The sequence below is a fragment of the Larus michahellis genome, chromosome 1, assembly GCF_964199755.1.
Source record: "Larus michahellis chromosome 1, bLarMic1.1, whole genome shotgun sequence".
In the NCBI taxonomy this organism is placed as follows: Eukaryota; Metazoa; Chordata; class Aves; order Charadriiformes; family Laridae; genus Larus; species Larus michahellis.
In genome coordinates this window covers 71,564,718-71,585,790 of record NC_133896.1, presented here as the reverse complement: position 1 = coordinate 71,585,790, position 21,073 = coordinate 71,564,718, and the positions used below count along the sequence as shown (strand labels likewise).

Genomic DNA, 21,073 nt, shown 5'->3' with positions numbered 1-21,073 from the left:
CTCCTGGTTACTACATCTAACGGATCCAACAGGGTGGGTAATAATTCTTTCCCAGACTGTCCAATTAAAGTGATTTAGGTAGAAATGAACTGTTTAAAATTTTTCCGATTTCCTGAAAACAGAACCTTATTTGATTAATTTTACGACAGATATGTTTATGAGGAAATATTAACTGAAGACTACTTTTCCCCCCTCAGTAATAATATAAACAGGCTTTGGGTTTCGACTGCCTGGTGAGGTCTTTCTCTTTGAGCCAGTCCACGACATACAAAAACTGCCAAGACACCAACTATAACTTTTTGAGTAATGTCACTTTATTAAGGGACTTAAAAGAATCACATTCTCTAGTAGCCTTGGAACAATGCAAATGGTGAACAAAAGACAAAAATAGATGTAATTGGTTCTGAAAAGCATGAACATCTGTAGAGAATGTGTTGCATTATTCCTAAGGACTCTTGCTTTTGAAAAAAAGCACATGTTCCATATATACAAGTGTCAGTGCAATAGCCAATAAAGCAATCAGTCAGAAATATAAAAATATCCTTGATACAAACTTAAAATAGATGTTTGAAGGCTGACAATATCAGGATTCTGATATTTCTCTATCTCAGGAGTACGATCACTGGGATGTGTTACTCTGATGAGGTAAGAGACAGTAGATGCTCTGTGATAACACAAAGCCATACATTTTTTCCATAAGACACAAAAAAAATAGAGCACCCAATGAAACCGCAAGTCTTTGCTGCAAGTGCCCACAGGAAGTGAAATTATAGTCTATGAGCATTACTACATTCCTGCATCATTTACGTTTGCTGTCGCTGCCAACAGTTATACCAGCAAAAACTTGCTAATTCTCCCACCCTCCCCCAGCTTCAGTATAAACTGCACATACTTGACAGATATACCAAACTGGCAACGGCTTTAAACACAGACAAGCTCTATAAACGCCCAAAAAACCACTTAGTCATTCTTTCCTTGATTGGTTGCGATTCTTTTCTTGGCAGTGAGGACAGAAAGAGATTGCAAAGCCGGACAGCTGAATAGCTCTCTCCAGAAGGGTTAGGGAGAGACAGGGTGTGTCCTATTTGCTTTGCCCCAGGTGCTCCAGTGGTGCCACTGAACTTAAACCTCAGCTGCTTGAGCAATAAAAAAAAAAAAATTAAATAAAAAAATAATCACATTCCTCTTCCTTTCTCTATGTTTTGGATGGACGGATGCACTAATTTGGGGCTACTGTTCCAAAAAAAGAAGAAAGGCTATTTGGTCAAACTTTCAGCTGTATGCTGTCTGCCTGCATCATGATTCATGTTCTTCCCTTCAGCCATTTCTTTCACTATGACCCCCCAAGCTCTGCTGCTAAATACTGCTTCCCATTTCTTCGCTTTTCAAAGAAAATGGCAAAATGACAGGTAGGCAGCCAGCATACTCCGTGTCTTTGTGGCGGAGCCCCAGAAGAGCTGGCAGCAGAGCTGGGAGTGGCAGAAGAGTGCAACTACCTCCTACTTAGGGGGGGGCAACGATAAAGAGTTAATTTCAAACTGCGTGTCAATCTCAGGCGCTCCTCTATGGAAAAGCACAATGAATTATATAGTCTCTAACACAGCGCTATTAACTTGAACAGGATACGATTTGTATGATAAAAAAGCACAACAGGAGCTGGCAGTCTTCTTCTGAAACTTGCCTTACTACTGATGGCACACACATGCACCGAAGCACACAGCAGTTGCTTGAACCTTTAAAAGTTTTCTTAGCTTTACATCCTACATTCAAAAGCTATCCCTTAAGTCTCTTCATTTTTCATCGTTCTTCTCTAAACCTCTTTTGTCTCAGGCAAATTGAGACAGCTGCGTGAGATGAAAAAAATGAAGCTACTAACATCTGTAGTACGATGACACTTGACAAATTATTTCAGGTTTTCTTTCAGTTTCTGGAAGATGCTTTGCAGATGTCAAAGCCTCAAGGAATCATCATACTTCTCTCCTTAACCCCACTGAAAGCGGCGTTCAACATTTGCAAATATTGAATTACTACTCACCACACCCCAGTAAGACAGGCTATTCCCTCTCAAGTGAACAGGCAGGGAATGGAGGCACAGAATGACTAAGTGATTATTCCAACATCCTGGTACAAGCCTGGGAGAGTCAGGAGCTGAACCTGTATTTCTTGCATCTCAGTCTCAGGTTGTCTTTTTGTCCTGTGTTGCAGCCTTATCCTTTCCCGTAGAGGAAGACTGGAATCTCTTAAGAGTCTGTCACTGCTACGCTGGTTGACAGGTGATGTCGCCAATGAGATAAGAACTGTTGCATCCCCCACATCAAAGGTGGAACACAGTGTGACAGCTGTTTGCTGGAAGAAATACTAACCATACAAGTCCTTAAGAACATCAACATTTATTTAATACGATATAAAAGAAATGGGCTATGAACATTCGTATTTGAACAATAATAAGTGGCTTCTTATACTTACATCGTATGTGCTCATTGTATAATATATACACAATGAACATAATTACATTTGTACACAAACTAAGTACGGGATTGAAAACCTGCTTATTGCTGTACACACCCTAACCCAACGAAGGAAAAGCCCAGTACCTCAAAATACCTACACTCCATTTTATTTAAGAAAAAGTAACCACTAACATTGATGTATATGTTGACAGAAGTGTGGCAGTAACCGCTGACATTGCAACCTGACCAAGAAATAATTACAGCAGAAACTTGACATATTTTACTAAGCAATAATAAAAATGGCACATTTTAAATATATCTATATGTATATATATATATATAAAAATTTTACAAATAAAATGTTAAACCAATAAGTTGTAGTGTTTAAAAAGTGTAAAACAAGGTTTAGTGGTGATATGTAAAATTAACCGGATTATGCGTCTAAAAGAAGCAGAAAAGTAAACTTATATGATCCATAATTAAAGGAACGTTAAATTCTGGAGAATATCAAATAAAGTTCTGACTGTAGGCTGCACATTAAAAAGAGCCTTTATTTTATGTGCACAGAAATCATAGCAGCAAGCTGGTATCAGGAGAACAATCTGAAGGTTGTTGAGTGTACATGTGGGCCATTTAAAGCTCTCTTGGAATAAACATTTTCCAGGAAGTGATAAAATGATGCTCTGTGGCCAAAAGCATCAGAACTATGAATTTCATAGATTTAAAATATACTGTACAATATCTTCTCATATTTTCGTAGGGCAGGTCCATACATCTCAGGCATGAATTGTTTCAACAGAAGCCATTAGTGCTGAAAGACAGACACAGATTAAGTTACTCTATTTTAGCAACAACAGAATATTGTATAAAATAACTCCTGGGATTAAGCACAGCAAGGAATTTCTGACCTCATCCTAGCGGTAGTTATCAATGGTGTAGAACATAATAAAGTATTTTAGAAATCGGTTGTTTCCAAAAATCAATTTTCCTGATGAATAATACCGCTGACAAGATAGTTTGACAGCAAGAAGCAAAAGCAAGGTTTTTTCTGATTCGTACAACTTCATATGAAAGCCTGTTTATTCTGAGAGTTTTATCCTGTCGTACATGGCCATCTCCAAATGTTCTTTGTATAAAACAGGTAATAATAGCAAAACCCCTAATTGCTCTTACAAACGACAGGCACGGTTTGCAGAGGGACGCAGTAGCTGTAAGGCGTTCTGAAGTTCAAGTGCTCCACCCAGAGCTTGCTGCATTTTAGTTACTGCTGAAAGGACTTCTATAAATAGCTTCTAACAGTTCGTTAGTAAAAATGTTGCTGAGCTTTGGATTCAGGTGCTGCATATAATTTCATTATCCCTTCATTACTCAGTGTAAATGTAATGCTTAAAACGTAACAATGTTAGCGGTACCACGTCCAGATTTGTCTCTGCAAAGCAAGAGCGGCGACAAAGAAAATGGCTTTGCGTTAATGGGTTTTTCCTTAGTCCTACAATATCCTATGCCACCAATTTCCTATGCCAAATTCCCCTGGCATCGTGCCAAGAGTATCATTTTACTAATTGACCGTAAAAGCCAAATATAGGTATTACCTCATTATTCTCTGAAATCTACCATACATTTTCCAGATGCTGCCTGAAAAATTTGGTTGCGTATGAACGGGGCTGGCCCCACAGCTCTGAAGTTCCCTCTGCCGCATCGGATTTCTTGTGTCCGAGAGACAGTGAGTTCTCGCTCCTTAAAAGACTGATCTTTCAACAAAGCGCAAAACACTGGAATGCTGTCAACGGCAGCCCCAGAAAGTAAGGGGCAATAAATCCTGCGGGCAAGCAGCCCATGCTGCATACATCTCCTACCTATACTAGGCCCAGCTCCCGGCACGGATTTGTTTCGGAGCTCCCGGGAAACAACCAACATAGGCATCGAGTGCAGCAAAGAAAGGTGGAATGTATATGCACATAGTTGAATACTTTTCCCAACTGAATTCAAATACTAAACAACCAAAAGGGCTGTATTTTACATTCTGGAATCCTTGCTTCATTATAGCGAGGCATGTGTAAGCAGAGCGTTAGTTTTACAAGTGCCATCCCAGATGCTCCGTTTTGCCATAAGCAATTAAGGCCTATTTGTAGAATTGTACTTAGCACGGAAATGTTACAGCGACAGTATTACCTATGAGGATACACCACGCTGTGGGATGTCGAGGCCTGGGCATTAACTTACAAAGCAGATGACTACATAAACGCTTCACTTTCGCTGATCTCATGTTTAGCATAAATATTTAAAAAAAAATAAAAAAATTGCTGATCTAATCATTTGAGCCGATGACAAGAGCCAAAAGCAACTTAATGCAATTGGTAAAAGATTATACCGTCATAATACCGTAAAAAATTATAACGTTATAGTTTCCTTCCCCTTTCAAGACAAGCGCGCTGTGGCTGTAGACAGGATTCAGCAGCGCAGTTTCAGTTTAGTTTCACTACTGACCTGAAACTGAGTTGATGGGGTGATGTTTGTCCTATTTAAAAAGAAGATGCATGAGAAATGCATGTGTATTTTTACAGTGAAACTGTAAAACACAAATCGGTATTTCCAGAAAAACCGAATAGTCCCACTTATCTTTTTTAAATAGTTCTGTAACAAAACTTTTGAATAAAAGTACAAAAGTCTAAGCTAAATCTCACCATGACAGACCACATCCACCATTAAGCCAGCAACACAGATGCCAGTACTGAATGTGAAGAGTGCATTTCCATTCTCTCAAAAGGAGAAAAAGATGGGAAAAGATGAAAATAATTTCCTTTTTTTTTTTTTTTTAACACTATAAATATTTTCCTGGCCACAGTTCATACAAGAAAGGTGTCTGTGATGAATAAGTCTAATTTTGCTAAGACAAAAGCTTGGCAATACTGACTGGGACAGTAATGGGGGTGGGGGGGGAAGCATTTTCATATCTCCTCATGCTAAATGACTGAAAACATCTCAATTTTAAAGTTTTCTTGATTTTAAAATTTTCTTGAGTTACATTAGGTATGGCATTTAACATTACTGTTGAAACAAAAGTTCATTCTTTTAGTAGACAGCTTATTTAAACAGGTACTTCCTGACAACAAAGAAATGTGGATTAATTTAAATGCTGGTAAATTGCTGAAGCATTCACACTGGTATCCTATTAATTTCTTTAAACACTTGCATAAACAAATATGCTTACTTATATTTCCATTTCCATTCATTAAGTAGGTAACAGTGCAGGTAGCAACATGTAAATCTAGCCTAACTCGTGCTTTCTAACTTGATTCCTAGAAAAAATCACCTACTACGAACAAGGGAAGAGAAGCTGCATGGGGCTCTCTCTATAGCAAGAAAGAAAAAAAAAAGTAAAAAAAAAAGAAAAGTTTTGTAATGTTACATTTCTTCCACCCTCATTTTTTCCCTTCCTGTTTGTCATGCCTCAGTCATCTATGTCTTAAGCCATAAACTCTTTGGGCCATTAGACCATTTGCTCCTACACATCACGAAGAGATGTAGCTGTTACCGGGACTGAAGCATCAAGATTCATTTGTGCCTGAACACTGATGCTCGTACCTTCACTGGGTGTCTGTTTTGTAACAGCTTAGGTCTCTCATGTAATTCAAAGGGCTATTATCTTGCCTCTTGTGGAGAATGTGCTTGATAAGCCAATTAGTCCTTTCTCTTTGTATTTGGATAGAGAATACGTTACTTGCAAGCAAATCAGTACATGTATTTGTTTTGTTTTCTGATTAGTTTATATTCGACATTGCAGATAACTTTGTCTTGCCAAGTATTGTCTACAGATGATTCTCAGAAAAATAACTAGAATACACATACTTAGAAAAATATTAGGAAAATGGCAGGAGGGGTGGGAAAAAAAGACGTACTTCTCTGTAACTATACACACATGAAATGTGATCCTTCTGTGAGCTGTGTCTGTGTAGATGGAGCTGGTGACAATGACGATTCTGGTGAAGAAGGCAAACTTTTCACTGCGAGTCATACAGCAAGACAAATAAGAATACAAGTTACAGAAGGCATGATTTCAAGCCATAATAAATATAAGCAGAACCAAATGAAAGTTACATAAGTAGAGACTTAAAATCTGATCAGCACAATGAGCACAAGTTCGGGGGAAAGCATAGCTGTTCTCAACAGAGATTGTTACTCAGGCCTATAAACGACTAGTGGAACACCTAAGGAATAAACAACAGACACATGAATGCTGATGTGTTATTTATGTTGCAAAAAGAGACAGAAAAAAAAAAGAAAGTAAAATTTAACTAGTCAGCATACTCCCACACCCGCCTTTATATCCCAGCTCAGGTTAACTAAGCATTTTTTATTCTCCTGAGCACTATAAAATGTATTTACAAGTTCTGGTTTTGATTATCAAGTCACAGAACGGATTGCTGACGGTACTACAAAGGTCCAGGTCACCTTTTATATCCATAAATTGAACCATTTGGCTTACTTAACTGTTCCCATCACCAGATATCCTATAATAATGTCTTAAATTCTATCTTCTTCCTTCCTTAAATACTCCCTTCCTTTTTTTCTCCTTGCAAACAATTTTGCTTTACTCCAGCCTTCTCTTCTTGCAAAGTAAAACACCACCGGTTGTTTTACCAGTCAGCTAGTGTTTTCGGTTTCTTCGTCTTTTCTTACTCCTGAAAACTTGACCAAACTGGGGTCTTTTACTTGCTAGTTCAAAATCTACTAGATATATTGGAAACTCTCAAGAATTCCTCAATCTTGGGCATCCCTGAGGCCATCCATTAGCACGGAGGTAAGGGTAAATTATACATATCCAGGACTGAGATGCTGTTCTACAAAATGAATAGGGAACGATTTGCTCCAACCAGCAACTATAGTATGACTCAATTTCTGGCAGTAGTTATTTAATTCCCCAAATTAAATGCAACCATAAAATTTGTATTAAAACATCAGAAAAATGGAATTTCTGTAGTTGTCTGCTGGGAAACTATTCTTCTCTATGTCATAAAATCATACACTCGACATGTAGACTAGTTCAGCACTTTCAATTCACAAGGGTTTCACGGCATCAAAATGCAATACAGTTTTACATATGTATTGTGTAAATTGTGCTTCAGTCAAGCTCTTTTCCATACCTGCTGTTGCCTGATTTCCTTTTGAAGACTGTGCTGCTAATTCAAATGAAGACATAATCCCTCCTTGTTCTTGAACACTAACTGCTTCACTTTCTTCCGAGCTGGTTTTGGGTTTGTGGTTTGTAACTGTGGTCACACTCTGCGAGCTGCTTAAAAAAGCACAGCGTTCAGAACTCACTCTAACTTCATTTCAGGTGTTAACCACTAAGTATAAGAGTTACAATTTAATTTTCTTCTCTTAATAAAAAAAAAAAAAAAAAGTTGCAACTTGCAAGTTTGTGTGATATAAATTAAGCGCGCATTCTGGCACCCTTCTACCTTGTAAAGTTAGACTTAAAAAAAAAATTCTGGAAACCGAAATCCTTTCCTCTACAGACTCATGCAATTTCCTACTGTGTGAGAAACCTATGGCGTGATGGAAGAACTCACTTAGCAGCTGCAGTCCAACTTACAATAAAGTTATGAATCCATAAATAGGAATATCCAAGAAACAATATTCCTCTAATTCTGCAATAGTCCAAAATAGCGAAATAAAAGTTAAAGCAGGAAATATAGAATAAGCTATTTATTCTGCTCCTGAATACGACGTTTTCCTAAATATCAGAGGTAAAGAGCTTGCTATGGAAGCCTGGCTGAAGCTTCCAGAATAAAATGATACAAGGCTTAAACTGACATTACTAAATACATTTTGTATCCCAAAGCAAGGATTATGAACATATCCTGTTTATAACTGGGGCAACACTTGAAATTAAACACTGCTCCTCCCACCAACTCATCGTCTCTTACTGAACCCACCCAGTGGTTAGGTTTCTCACTAGATTTCTCTATATGTTAAACCCCTCAAAAACATATAAATACACCTTATTTACGACAGTATTTCATTAGTTGCTTGGTCCATTCAGCTAATAAATACAACGTGCAAGTTTAAAATAGCCTCTGAACATCTTGTTTTATTTTTACCTTATATCACCATCATGTGTTTCTTCCAATTTATTTTTCTTTTCCTTTTCTGCTTTCTCTTCATTACTCACTTCTTTTGAGTCAGATACAACATGTGCATCTGATAAAAGATCATCAGTTTTTGTCAGCTATAAAAAAATCGAAATAGTGAAACAAAAAGCTGTAACACATACTAAGTGGTAGATAAGAAATACAGTATCAGGAAACAGTTTTATTAACAGACAAATTTTGCCATCATGTATACTTAGTAACTCAGAATTACATAACTTAAGAAATTTTTATCAATACCATTCAGGTTAATAGAGTTATCCTGGAACTTATAGCAGAGCCAAGGGGCAGGGGCTGGCTTAATAACTTCCAGAACTTATCTGAACTCTTTGGATTACAGCCGATTTTTTCATGCTATCCCTCTTTTCACAATGCCAACAGAGATTTCAGCTACTGGAATATATTGCTGATGAGCCTGGACACTGCTCTTAAAGATCTGATTCGATATAACCAATATAAGTGTATTACATAATTTTCCTTTAAAAGATTTGCACACCTAAGAAAGCAACAGACTCTCAATATAAAGTGTTTTTAAAGAATAACAATAGAAGTTAATTATTTTATTTTATCGCGTTCTCCATCAGAAATAGGTTTAAAAACGCTAAATATAAAATAGGAAAACAAAAGGAAAAATGGTGTGGAAAAGGAAAGGCAAAGGATGATTAATTGAAGAATATGGACAGAAAAGAAAAAATACTCTGCGCAAGATTTAAAAAAATATTATACTATAGCAGGATACGATTATGCAGAAATGACTCCAGTAATCTGTTCTTCACAGTCAGTCTGCTTTTGCGGAATGTTGAGAGCACTTTAGAAGCAGAAACACCAAAGTAACTCACTGCCAAGTCAGCTCAAGACTATTTCAAGACAGATATCAATCCCGTGACCAAAGAGCACAGACTACAGTTACCACCTGTTTTCATGTATAAATTGTTATGTCAGCTCTATTCTGCTTCCTACAAACTATTTGATGCACTAAAGCAAACCAAACAAATAAGTCAAGTGTATTAAGTGATTGTCAAAAGTGACACTGGGATATCCTAAGCAATGAACAGATCAATGATTATTATTTAAAGATGCATTAGTATCAGCTTTGTTTCCAAAGAAGTAAAGACCATAATTTTGCAATTTTCCAATCAATCAGGATAGTAACAGATAAAGTTAAGTAAAATGAAATTTAAGAAGACCATATACAAGAAAATTCAATATCTCAGCGATAGACAGATCTGATACAATTATGTGCTTCTCTGTAGAATATTTGTTATATGCAAAAGATCTCTTAATCTTCCAAGCAAAAGGAACTGGCTCCATTTTCCATACTCTGCTGTCTGTGGCTCAGAATATTTTTCTACTGCAAGACAGGCTGATGAACAGCTCAATAACGGACAGTTTAGTACCTCTTTAGTAAAACCTGAATTATGTTCCTGTTCTCCATCATGCTTTAGTTGCACTATTTCTTCTCCAGGACTTCCATTATTTTGTTTCAAATTATTTTCTGTACTGGTGCTTTCTAATTCCTTCATGTTACTAGATACGGTATCATCCTTTTTTCGATTCTGTGGAAAAAAAATTATACACAGACGTAGCCTTAAAGAAAGTTATCACAATTTCAGTTCTGAGTCTTGCGCTGTCCTCTGACTGTGGTAAACCTTAAGCATACCACATTGCAATAAGGAAAATGGAAATTGTTAAGGACTTAAAATTTTCTCATTTTTTTTTACCTTTCAAAACAGTTCAGCCTTTCTAATAGTTTTTTTTTTCTCAGTAAGATAATTGCACCTTCTGCGTCCCCTCCCCCAAACCTCCAGCATTTTTATTAGTCAACTTTATCTTCTGAAATTCCATTCACATTTAGCTCAGTCACACATAGGCTTAAGAGCATTCTTACTTGCATTCGTAACCACTGATGGGTTTTTTTTTAATATAGCTTTTCCTGGTTAAAAAAAAGATGGATAAAAATCTGCTTTCAGTACAAAATTCACAGTGCACCTGCGTACACTTTGTCCAATTATCTTGGGTATCTTCCAAGCCTACACTGTTAACTGGTTTAACAGAGGACAACATAGCATCTGATAATGGCAGAAGATATTACTTATTCCTTAAGAAAAAGAATAAATCAATTGCAGAGAGAATAATTTGATATAAAAATTTCGACAAAGGATGGTAGAGATGACTTAAGATTGTGAACTGCAAACATTATGTTGGCAAAGTAGCAAACTGAACTGAAATGAGGTTCATATACGTCTTCCCAAACTAAGTACAAGAGCAGAGAGAAACAAAAGCTATGCGAGTAATAAATCCTGTGTCTGAATTCCTGTGATTTAGCACATGCACTCTATGAAGAGGAAATTCCATGTAAGCCAGTTCACAAATCAACCTCTCTACTTTCCTAACTAAACTGCGTGCCCGTATCATACACTTGTCCCAAACAATAATAATTGTGAAGCAACTTCCTCTTCTATTTTGGTAATCACTTAAAAATTACACAGCAGGCTGTTTATAAATTCCCTTTTTTCCTCCAATTCTTAAAAAAAAACAAACTCCAGTTGAAAAGACTTCCAGTAGTTAATGCCATTGCACCATTTTGCTGTATAAAAATCAACAGGCATAGAAACTATGCTTTTAAAAATAAGAGCTATTGCTACAGTGTAATACCTCATCTTGGGGCTTTTTGGCCAAATCACATTCTGGAAGGATTAAAGTTGTGATAGAAAAAATGACTTTTTAGCATAGACTACTAGCTAAATACTCAATTCAGACGCATTCTCGCTTATTCTATACATTTCTTCTCTCATCCACGTAGCACTGATTTCACACAGGAGACTGAAGAACATGCTGACGTGAACAAAACTCCTTTGAGTTCTGTATAGCAAGAAGTGCTGGCACAGAGGATTTGGCCCCTTCCCCCCTCTGCTCCCAATGTGCTGGCTACTCAGGAATGACACGTACATGGACTGCAGATTCCTCACCTCGAGGTATGAAACGATGCCATAGGAAAGTGGTAAAGCTCAAACGCCCCTGTAAAAACTCCAAAAAGAAACATCTGCAAAGCTTTGCTTTGCACGTCCTCTTCTTGACAAAGGCGGTGTTAATCACAAAAATATTTGTACGACCCCCCCTTCATATATAGCATTCATGATGTCATCCCAAATACAGATGCTCTAATGCAAAGGAAAACTTGAATTCAGTGCCTTCTGGGGATCCAGTGTTGTTGAAGGTAAAGTAACTTTTGTATAGCTCTGAAGGCAGTTTAGCATTTTTAGTCAAAAAAAAACCCAACGAAAACACCACCTAAAAATTTTTTGGAAATACATGATGTTTTAACAGTGCGATACATTTAAGGTGGTTTTGGAAAATCCCATGTTAAAATGCTTAAGAAACATAAAAGGCGGCAGGTCCACATTGGTGTAAAAAAAAAAAATCAAAAACCAAAAACAATCAAAACCCAGCGTGGTCTGAGGAAAAAAGTATGCCAGAAGATTTAAAAGAAAATATAAAACCCCATGAAGCTACTGAAAAAGAAAACTAATTATTTGCATTTGGAAAGTAGTAGGCAGTCTAACATCCACTACTGTGAATCTATTTGATTTTTTTTCTCCTGAAGTGGTGTGACATTTTTTGCTTGTTAGTTGGGTTTTGTGTTTGTTTGGGGGTTTTTTTTGGTTTGTTTGGTTTGGGTTTTTTTTTTAGATGTATATTCAGGATAGTATTTCCTGGTTAATGACAAGCAGTTACACCTTCCTCCTCTCTTCCCACCCTTAACCGTTTAAAAAAACTCACTTCTTTGCCTTAACTGTTTGAGTGAAAACAAAAGCAAGGGGGTTCTACTTGTGTGTATTTATGGGCTCAAAAACCACAGCAGAAGAGCATCAGTTAAGAGCTATCATCATAAATACACACTCCTACCTAAAAATGTTACAGATGTTTGAATGTTTTACATGGCAGAAAAATCTTCATAATTTATACATCGATGGAATCATGATTCTCCCTGACACTGCTTTTAGTCACAAAGCTTGCAATCTCATGCTGTTTGCTCAATTTGACAAAAAAAACCCGTCAACAAACATCACAATGCATAATGAAACATATGTAGATTTGAACCATTTATTTTCCAAAAAGACAAAAGTGACTTCTACCACGATTAGGTATAAGCATGAAGATTGTCTTATCCCTTTCTATTGTGTCTGGCAGAGAATTGTGACTGTCACTCTATACAAGCAGTCTCAAATAGACACCTACAGTATCATGTGATTTTGGAAAAAAAACCCCAACAATTTTGTAACTTTTTTTTTTAATTAGACACTGTAAAGTTTTTGAATACCGTGGGACCCACCTGTGCCAATTTGAATGGATTATCTCTGACAAGCGACAGAGTCTGTGAAGGAGATTGGTCTGAAACGCCAATAATATTGAGTCCTTTTCTCTTCTCTCTCAGGCAAGCTTGTTGGTGTCTCTTTATTCTTTCCATCTGCTCCTCCACAGTCATTCGAGGCCGTGTGCTTTCTGCAAGACACAGCTGCTCCACTGCACTTCTTGGTCTTTCCTTAAATGGAACAATATATATATATTTGTTTTAACAAAGCAAGATTCTGAACTGTTTAGCTTGTCAGAAAAAATCACCTAATAAGTCACTAAAAAGTAGAAAAATAGTGGGCAAGTAAAGATCTCATATATGTGAAGAAACTACAGGAACAAACTATTAATAAATGAACACTGAAACTGAAAATAAAAGGAATAAAAGGAAAGAATAATTTGCTTTTTTGAACAGTGACATTACCACCATCAATGACAAACATTAACAGAACGGGTAGGTGCTCTCTTAAAGCCATGCTGTCAAGTTGAAACAATTTACCAGATGTTAAATGACAGGCAAACACAAGTTACTTGACTGAGACAGAAACATAATCGAAATGTAATGATCCAGGACATTTATACCCGTTGATCTAACAGTGATTTCTGTCTTTTTATTTCAAGAGAAACTACAGCTGGACATCATTTAACACCAAGTGCAGGCTGAGACAAAGTTAATTTACCGCCACTTAAAAAATCTGTAATTCTAAGCATTATATTATTCCCAAAATAACAACCATCACTTTACCTACGCTGTTCTTGACATTCACTGATTTTCGGATAGATCTGTACTTTGTATGACAGAAAAAATTTTACTTTGGGCTAATCAGCTGCATTCAGTACATTCACAGTAACTGATTTCACTTCTGAAAAGCGGTATTCTTTTTCCAGCCAACATCCCAAGACTTTCTCCTCTCCCATTTCTCCTATAACTTCTCCTCGTCTATTCATCCTGTAACTACGGCAAAAGTTTTCCTCCCTTCTGCATGAACTGCACGTAAACACCTGTCTTCAACCCAGAGACTACAGGACATTCTAAACTGAAATTCCAGGCTTATTACCCACATGTTGCTTACTGTATCCCTATTTTCTGGCTGCTTTAGGTATTTACCAAATCATTGTTGTAATGAAAAAAAAAAAAGCCAGTATTTGTTATACAATGGCTGTTAAACTTCCCCAGAAGCCAAACACAAGGCCTTCGAAGTTTTAACCCAAGATGCTTCATGTCCTTTCAACTCAAACCTGAACTTCAGCAGCTGAGTAGATTTATCATTACCATTTAGCTCTTGCCCAGTTTGAGTGTCTCTATGCAGTTTAACGAACACAACCTTTATAATTTTGTCATTCTCTCTACAGCTGTCTCCTTTAACTTAGTATATTTTATTTTTATAACAGTGAACTTTTTTGTAAAGAAAATTAAAAAGATGACTCCAACTTTTGAAGCAACTACAGAAATTAAACTTAGAAATGAACACATCGTTATCCATCAATGCTCTAAGTTTTGTTTAAAGTACCGTTCTTAGATCTATCTTCTTATTCTTCCTCAAAGTGACGTAAGATGCTATTGTTGAAGACTCTGGCGTTGGCGATTTGGTTCTGGGTGGTACAACTCCCACAGGAAAATGTGAACCTGAGACACAGTAAAGCGATATTCTAAGTGCTATGCAAAACATTGCCAAAACTTTTTTTTTCTAGAAAATACGTACTGTCAGCCTCGAAAACTATTCTTCAAAAGACAGCAAAGACCTTAATGCCTTATTATTCACCTCTGTTAAGGTACGCAGGCAGATGACTTTCTGCATGGGAAACTACTGCACACAGCACGAAAAATTGCTGGACATAAAAATATAAACATAAAAAAATTTGCCTGTGAGAAACAGACACAAGTTAGATAGCACCATGTGGAATGGCTAGATTTCAAAGATGGTTGAAGGAGAATTACGTGAAAGATGGCCAAACTTCACAGGCAATCGGACGGCAGTACTGGGAACTTTTTGCGGAATGGAGTTTGCACGGCCAGCAGAGTGCTGAGGCATCAGTGCTACCACTTAAGGCATCAGTGCTACCACTTAAGGCCAAGCTTACCTAGGTAATGCTTCGAAGATACAAAATTTAGCAAAAGTGGGACCAAAGAACAAAAAGTAATTATGGGTGGGTTTTTACTTAGGAGCAAACAAAGGCCGTGAAAGTGATGGGGCAAGGCGGATGGGAAAGAACAGGCATGGAATAACAGAGAGGAGGGGGAATATGAGGGACGAGCTTTGCATAAACAAGACGTTTGTCAGTATGCTCGTCTGAGCAAGCCCCGTGCCTTAGCATTGCAGCCTGTCCTATCTTCTTATTAAACTTTGTTCTTAAGTATTTTCCATGTGAGTACGCTTTCCCTTCTGCATCTGTAAGAGACGCTAGCGATCTTCAAGCCAGGTTCACTTGCCAGTAGCAGACAACTACAGAAAGATCATACATAGGTCTGGGGGTCAAAGACGGGAAAGACTGCAGGTCTGTGGGTCGGCTACCAGAGGGACCAGAAGTCTGGACCTGCTACCAGGGGGAACCTTTTGTCTGTGAGATGCTAACGAACTTAAGACAAGACTAGATGGAAAGAAGAACACAAGGTGCGGGTGCCAGCTGTCCAAGAGACCTTAGGTCTAGGATTCAGATACTGGAGGGGCCAGAGGTACTGAGAGTTGACTGATGGAGACACCACAGGTCTGTGCAGTTCTTGGATGAACTCATTTGTGTGTGCACACACGTGTGCTCATGTCTGTATGCGTATGAGATCAGTTAGCAAGCTTTGAGCTCGCTTAGCTGGTGAGTGAGAACAGGATCATGCCATTTGTGTTGCGTCACCTTCATGTGAGCGCTGGTCTTGTTTGTGCGGTGCCCGTAACAGCACTGGTCTGAAACCTGTTGGCATCATCTGGTGTGGTTAGCTGTGCCTATGCTTGTGGGACCATGTCCTCAGCCTTGGAGCTCACTGCATTTTAGGGACAGGGAACTCATAAAAATATCCACCACTAGCTTTTCTACTTAGAGAAACCCTGCCAAAATGTAATTAAGCTGGTAGAAAAGTGAAGCGAGTTAAAACTTACCAAAACATACAGATATTATTTAATAACACATGCTGCATTTTTGCTTCTTGATACACGCGGGAAATCAAACTATTACAAATATTGTTTCCTCACTGATTTTGCCTAAAAATAGATATAACGTCTTCTTTGATAGCCAAATTATCTCTCCTTGTTTTTCCTGAAGCTGCACAGATTTCAGAGGATGTACTGACTTGGTGAAGGCTCAACTCTTTCTCCAAATTGTTTGATAGGCTGACAAAACAGTCTGGAGGTATTTGAATGCCAAATCCATCATTCAAAACAAAAACTATAAAGTAACAGTTTGGGTCTCCTTTAGATGTGAAAAGGATAAAACACAGTAGAAGTCCTTTTTCCCTTTGTGTCACCTTTATGTACCACTCGGGCCATAAATATTCCTTTGCTTGCAGACAGCTGTAAGGGATACTGAATACAGTCCTATTAAAACTTTTCTCTTTGATTGTTGACATTTGAAAAGAGGGAAATGGCTGACAGAAGAAACATGAGAAGCGTCTAGTACAGTAACCTGCACAATGAACTAGAAAAACAACTTTTAAATTTCCCCCCAAATTTACAGATTTTTAGAACCACCCTTAATAGGAAACAATGTCATTTAAGTATGACTTCTTAAAACGGCAAGAAAGAATAATTGCAGAGATGAGCTGCCTTTGAGTTTCTTTCCTTTTCAGCGTATAAACTGTTAAGATAGAATGTCATAAAAATGTTTGTTGAAACAGCATATAGTTGTAATGGCATATGCACTATAAGAAACAAACAGGAATGGTTATATTTTTCCTACTGCATGGGAATTGTTATTACAAGTGAATACATAGAACAAGAAATATCTGTTAGAAAATTCACATGCTCAAAAGCGTGGACCGCATGATAAAACACAGCTATGATAAACTCACTTCACACTGTTCAGGAAGATAAAAAGCCTCTTGCTGCTTGCTACCACAGCAACTATTCTCCACCTCAACCCCAAATATTATTTATATTAGAAGAATTTGTATTATTGCTTTGCCTTACTGAGGACTGCTTTTTCAACAAAATGGACGTAATAAAATTATTTCTGTCTTTACAGAAGAAGACAGAAAGCAGACTGGGGTGCTCAAAAAGTATGGGTTTGCTTCATATAATCAGTGCAGCCTTTCTTATATTGTCCTGACAATTGTTTTCCCTCTTGTCACAGATTACTATAAACAATCTGGAACACCAAAGGTCAATAAAACCTGTATATGAACATTATACCTCAGGAAATACCATAGCGAATCTGAATTGACTAATGGTCTGTTAATTATATCATCTATCATAGGGCCATTCGCATTGTTTACACCTGAACTATATGCTAACCTTAGTTTTAAAAACCTCCATTACCATTCTGATGAAAATAATACCCTTATACGATCATAGTTCTTGGTTGAATGCTGGTACTGTTGCACCAGCCTGCTACGTACGCCTTAGTCAAACTACCAGAACAGAAGGCAGTGATCTTGCTGGCACTGGAAACGCCAACCATTATGGTAGAAAAATGGATAAGTTTAGTTAATTTTTCTAAAAGCTCTTAATATGGTTTTTGGGAGGTGCTCAAACTGCTTTTCCTGAAGTCACCTTTAACAAACTATTCTGTGTGTTTTAACAAACAGAATTGAGAAGCACTTCCTGGTAAAAGACTCTACCAAGCAATTAGCAGCTTTTATGGAAGCTAGATGAAGAGAAGAATCTAAAGCATTTAGCAATTGCAAAGACCTTTATTGTCTGTACGCTCCAAGGTCATGATCATTATTCCTATTCTATCAGAGGACAGAAGGCAATTCAACAATTACAAGATTAAAAAAAGAAAAAGACATTGTTTCCCTGCCTTATGAGAGCCTGAAAATTCTGTGGTGCTGCCTTTTTGGACGTTCCAGTGACATAACATCGGGAGCTTGATTCAAAAACTGAATAATTGTTCAAGGGCAAGAACATAAAATGGGTAATTGTTCAAGGGAATGGTGTGTGGGGAATGTGAGTGATGTGATTAGACATGGTGTCAATAAGGATTTCAGGGTTGTTGGTGAGTGTAATGTTTGATTTTTCTGCGGTGTAATTGACTGAAATCTTTCTCGTCATATAATTAAATCATTATTTTATCGTGGAAGCTGTTGCATCATATTAAAAAATGGGCAGGCTACAAAAATATGAATGATGAGACAGCTTCTATAACACAGTTAAAGCTTTGTATTCCCTGTGAAAAAGGCTGAAAGGTTGTAAACACCACGCCTGGGGACAAACCTTTAGCTGTAGATTCTGATTCTGAAATTTGTTCTGTTTTTTCTTCGCCATTAGACTCATCCACTTCTGCTACTGTAGTTAACTCCGGTTCACTCTTATAAAGCCTATAATCAGGACCCTGAGGAACAACAAGTTAGGAGGTAAATAAACAGGTATTTTTGTACAAGCATTTATGTCTTAAGACTCAAAACAGTTATTTTGTGATGACTCTGCTCTCAATTTAAGACAACGTTTCATTGTTCACGTGCTATTGTGGCAGTATTCTTTGTAGTTAATTTGAGTAAAAACGTGCAGACTTTCAGAAATTACAGAAAAAAATTACCATAAAAATGTGGAGGTTTTTTTTTTTTTCTTTTAAATGATCTTCAGGAAAAAAAATTGTGTAAGGCTTCAGGAAAAACTGATTCTGAGCCTAGAGTTTTTTAAGAACTTGTGAGTAGAAGAATTTAATTTTCTGAAATTTACTCAGATACAGGCATTTAAGTCTTAAGACATTTTATATACGCACAGAATGTATGACAGGCAAATGCGAAGAGCAAATGATGGAGCTATAAATAAAACTAAGTAGCCAAAAGTAAAAACATAACACAAAAGTAGCCAGATGACCAAAAAAAAAAAAATTGTGACTGCACAAAGGCAGGGGGATGCTTCAAGAAGGATGTGGCAGTTTAAGCCACTTACACAGTAAGATCCATTTCTCTGATATCCTTGAACTTGGTGAATCTTCTTTTCTTCTGGCAGATGTACTGGGCCCCTGCTATAACAGAGCAAGGAGCTGCTATCACTGGGCAGAGGGGGGATTATGGGAGGATGCTCTGTAAAGTCATAGGACCGAGGGAGTGGAGGACGAGGTGGGACTACTTCCTCTTCCTAAAGATTGTAGAATAGTCACCTTATTTAGATGTGCACACCTGTTACAATTATTTATAACTTCAAAAGAAAAAATATATTACCATAGCTACACCAGCTATAGATTTTGGACTTAAAGGGACAATGTCACACTAAAAAATAACCCAAAAAGGCCAAGACAGCTTTATTTTCTTTGGGCTTCTTTCTTCTTTTGTTTGCTTTTTATTTTATTACTACCACCTAGGATGAGATACTTCAATAGTTTCATCATTCAGCTTATTAAGATTTTCAATTCTAACAACTGCACCTTCTGTTAGACACATATGAATTCTCGAATCATGCTTTTAAAAATTAAATTCAATATCTTTTTAAAGATTTGTATATAAATTAGACTTTTTGAAAGTTCTGTAAGCCAGATGTATATTGCATAAGCTTTAGACAACCATGACAATGTCCCTTTAAAACTGTCACTTCTAGCCAGATTTTCAGAGGAACTGAACATTTGGGAGCTCCCACAGTTTCAGCTGTTCATGTGGGTGCTCTGGCCATCTGAGAACCAGGCTCAATATGCGAATAGACATAAAAAGCAATGATTTCTTCCCATGAAAAGTGTGGTGGGGAGAAAACAAATCCATAAATCAGGGTTTGTATTTCTAGGGTAAGAGTCTAGGGAGAGGGAAAGGTGAGAAATGGAAAAGAGAAACATACTGGTGAGAATATAATGACACAGAACAAATGAAAGTTTTAGAATTAATAGTGGAGATCTCAGTCTTTAAAACTAATTCATAAACAATATTTTCACAGAAACATACTGAATACCTACTTCAGACATCCTTAAAACAATTTATAATAATGCTCATTTTTATCATATGTATATTAGAAATTCAGTGATGCTAAAATGGTAAATATACTAAAACCATACCTCATTTTTATATTTAATAGCTGAAAATGTCCTTGATCCCATGATACCTGTTAGAGGGGAGGTGGAAAGGCACAGAAAGAAAGAGAAAAATTGTTTTCAATAAATAGCTTTTAAAATATGAACTATAACCTGTTGCTATCACACAGCTACACAAACCATCAATTTAAAAAAAAAGATGATTGCTTTCTTCTTTTCTCAGCAATTGTACCATTTTTACAAACATACAGAAGCAACTATGGAGCTTATCCTTTAAAAATGTATATGATCCCATCTCACTTCCTATGAGATAAACCCAATCAGTTTACCTGCCTCTGAAGAGCTTCTTTGCTCTTTATGTTTACTTAAACCTTCCATGACATCTTGAATTCTCCACAGTTCCTTCTGGATCTGAGCACGCTGTATCCCTGCTGACTCAGTCTGCCAGTAAACAAACAGCACATATAGGCGATAAATTAGAATGCACTGCAAGCACAAAAAAACCCCCAGAAAACCTTTTTCTTTCTTTAGACTACACTGGATAGCCTTTCCCAGTGAAGGAAAATAAAATGCAGTAATGACAGAAACTCTCTTTTCCCATAAAAATGCAACATTCAAATGTTGCCAGAAACAAAAAGTGTAAAATTAAGCAATTTCATAATATGTCAGTTAATTTGACAGCAGTTTGCTAGTTCTATTCACTGAAGAACAGAATTGCATCTACCGCCTCCAAAGAAAATCCAAGCAAACTTTGCCCAGGAGATATATGCAACAAGAGAAAAGGAATTACCAGTTCTAACCTTAAAACAGGTGGAAATGAACATGGTGTTTTCCATACTAGCGTACAAACTGTGGGCCCATTTGCATTCACAGCCATGCATGCTTTTGGATTGCGCAACGCAAATTTCTCAGCTCTCGGGCTCCCTTGTAATCTCCCTTTCATAGCCGCATAGAAAATCAATCCCTGGAGCAAACAGCCTTTAAATGCCTCCCAGCATGGACCACACCCAT

General features: G+C 37.3%; 1 protein-coding gene across 18 annotated transcripts in view; it reads right to left on the bottom strand.

The window, feature by feature from the left end:
- Window positions 1-290: 290 nt before the first annotated feature.
- Window positions 291-21,073, bottom strand: part of PLEKHA5 (pleckstrin homology domain containing A5) — a 175,227-nt gene continuing 154,444 nt past the window's right edge. For 7 of the 18 annotated variants that reach the window (XM_074585687.1, XM_074585646.1, XM_074585704.1 and 4 more), the window contains 10 exons: window positions 20,392-20,503; window positions 20,087-20,133; window positions 18,316-18,433; window positions 14,467-14,582; window positions 12,936-13,145; window positions 10,000-10,158; window positions 8,555-8,682; window positions 7,595-7,743; window positions 6,370-6,454; window positions 291-3,261 (listed from right to left, as the gene is read on the bottom strand). In XM_074585687.1, coding sequence (XP_074441788.1) covers window positions 3,243-3,261; window positions 6,370-6,454; window positions 7,595-7,743; window positions 8,555-8,682; window positions 10,000-10,158; window positions 12,936-13,145; window positions 14,467-14,582; window positions 18,316-18,433; window positions 20,087-20,133; window positions 20,392-20,503 — 1,143 coding nt within the window. In that variant the 3' untranslated portion in view covers window positions 291-3,242. Of the gene's footprint in view, window positions 3,262-6,349; window positions 6,455-7,594; window positions 7,744-8,554; window positions 8,683-9,999; window positions 10,159-12,935; window positions 13,146-14,466; window positions 14,583-18,315; window positions 18,434-18,996; window positions 19,186-20,086; window positions 20,134-20,391; window positions 20,504-21,073 lie in introns of all 18 variants that reach the window. The other 11 variants (XM_074585769.1, XM_074585748.1, XM_074585788.1 and 8 more) reach the window with 5 other exon arrangements.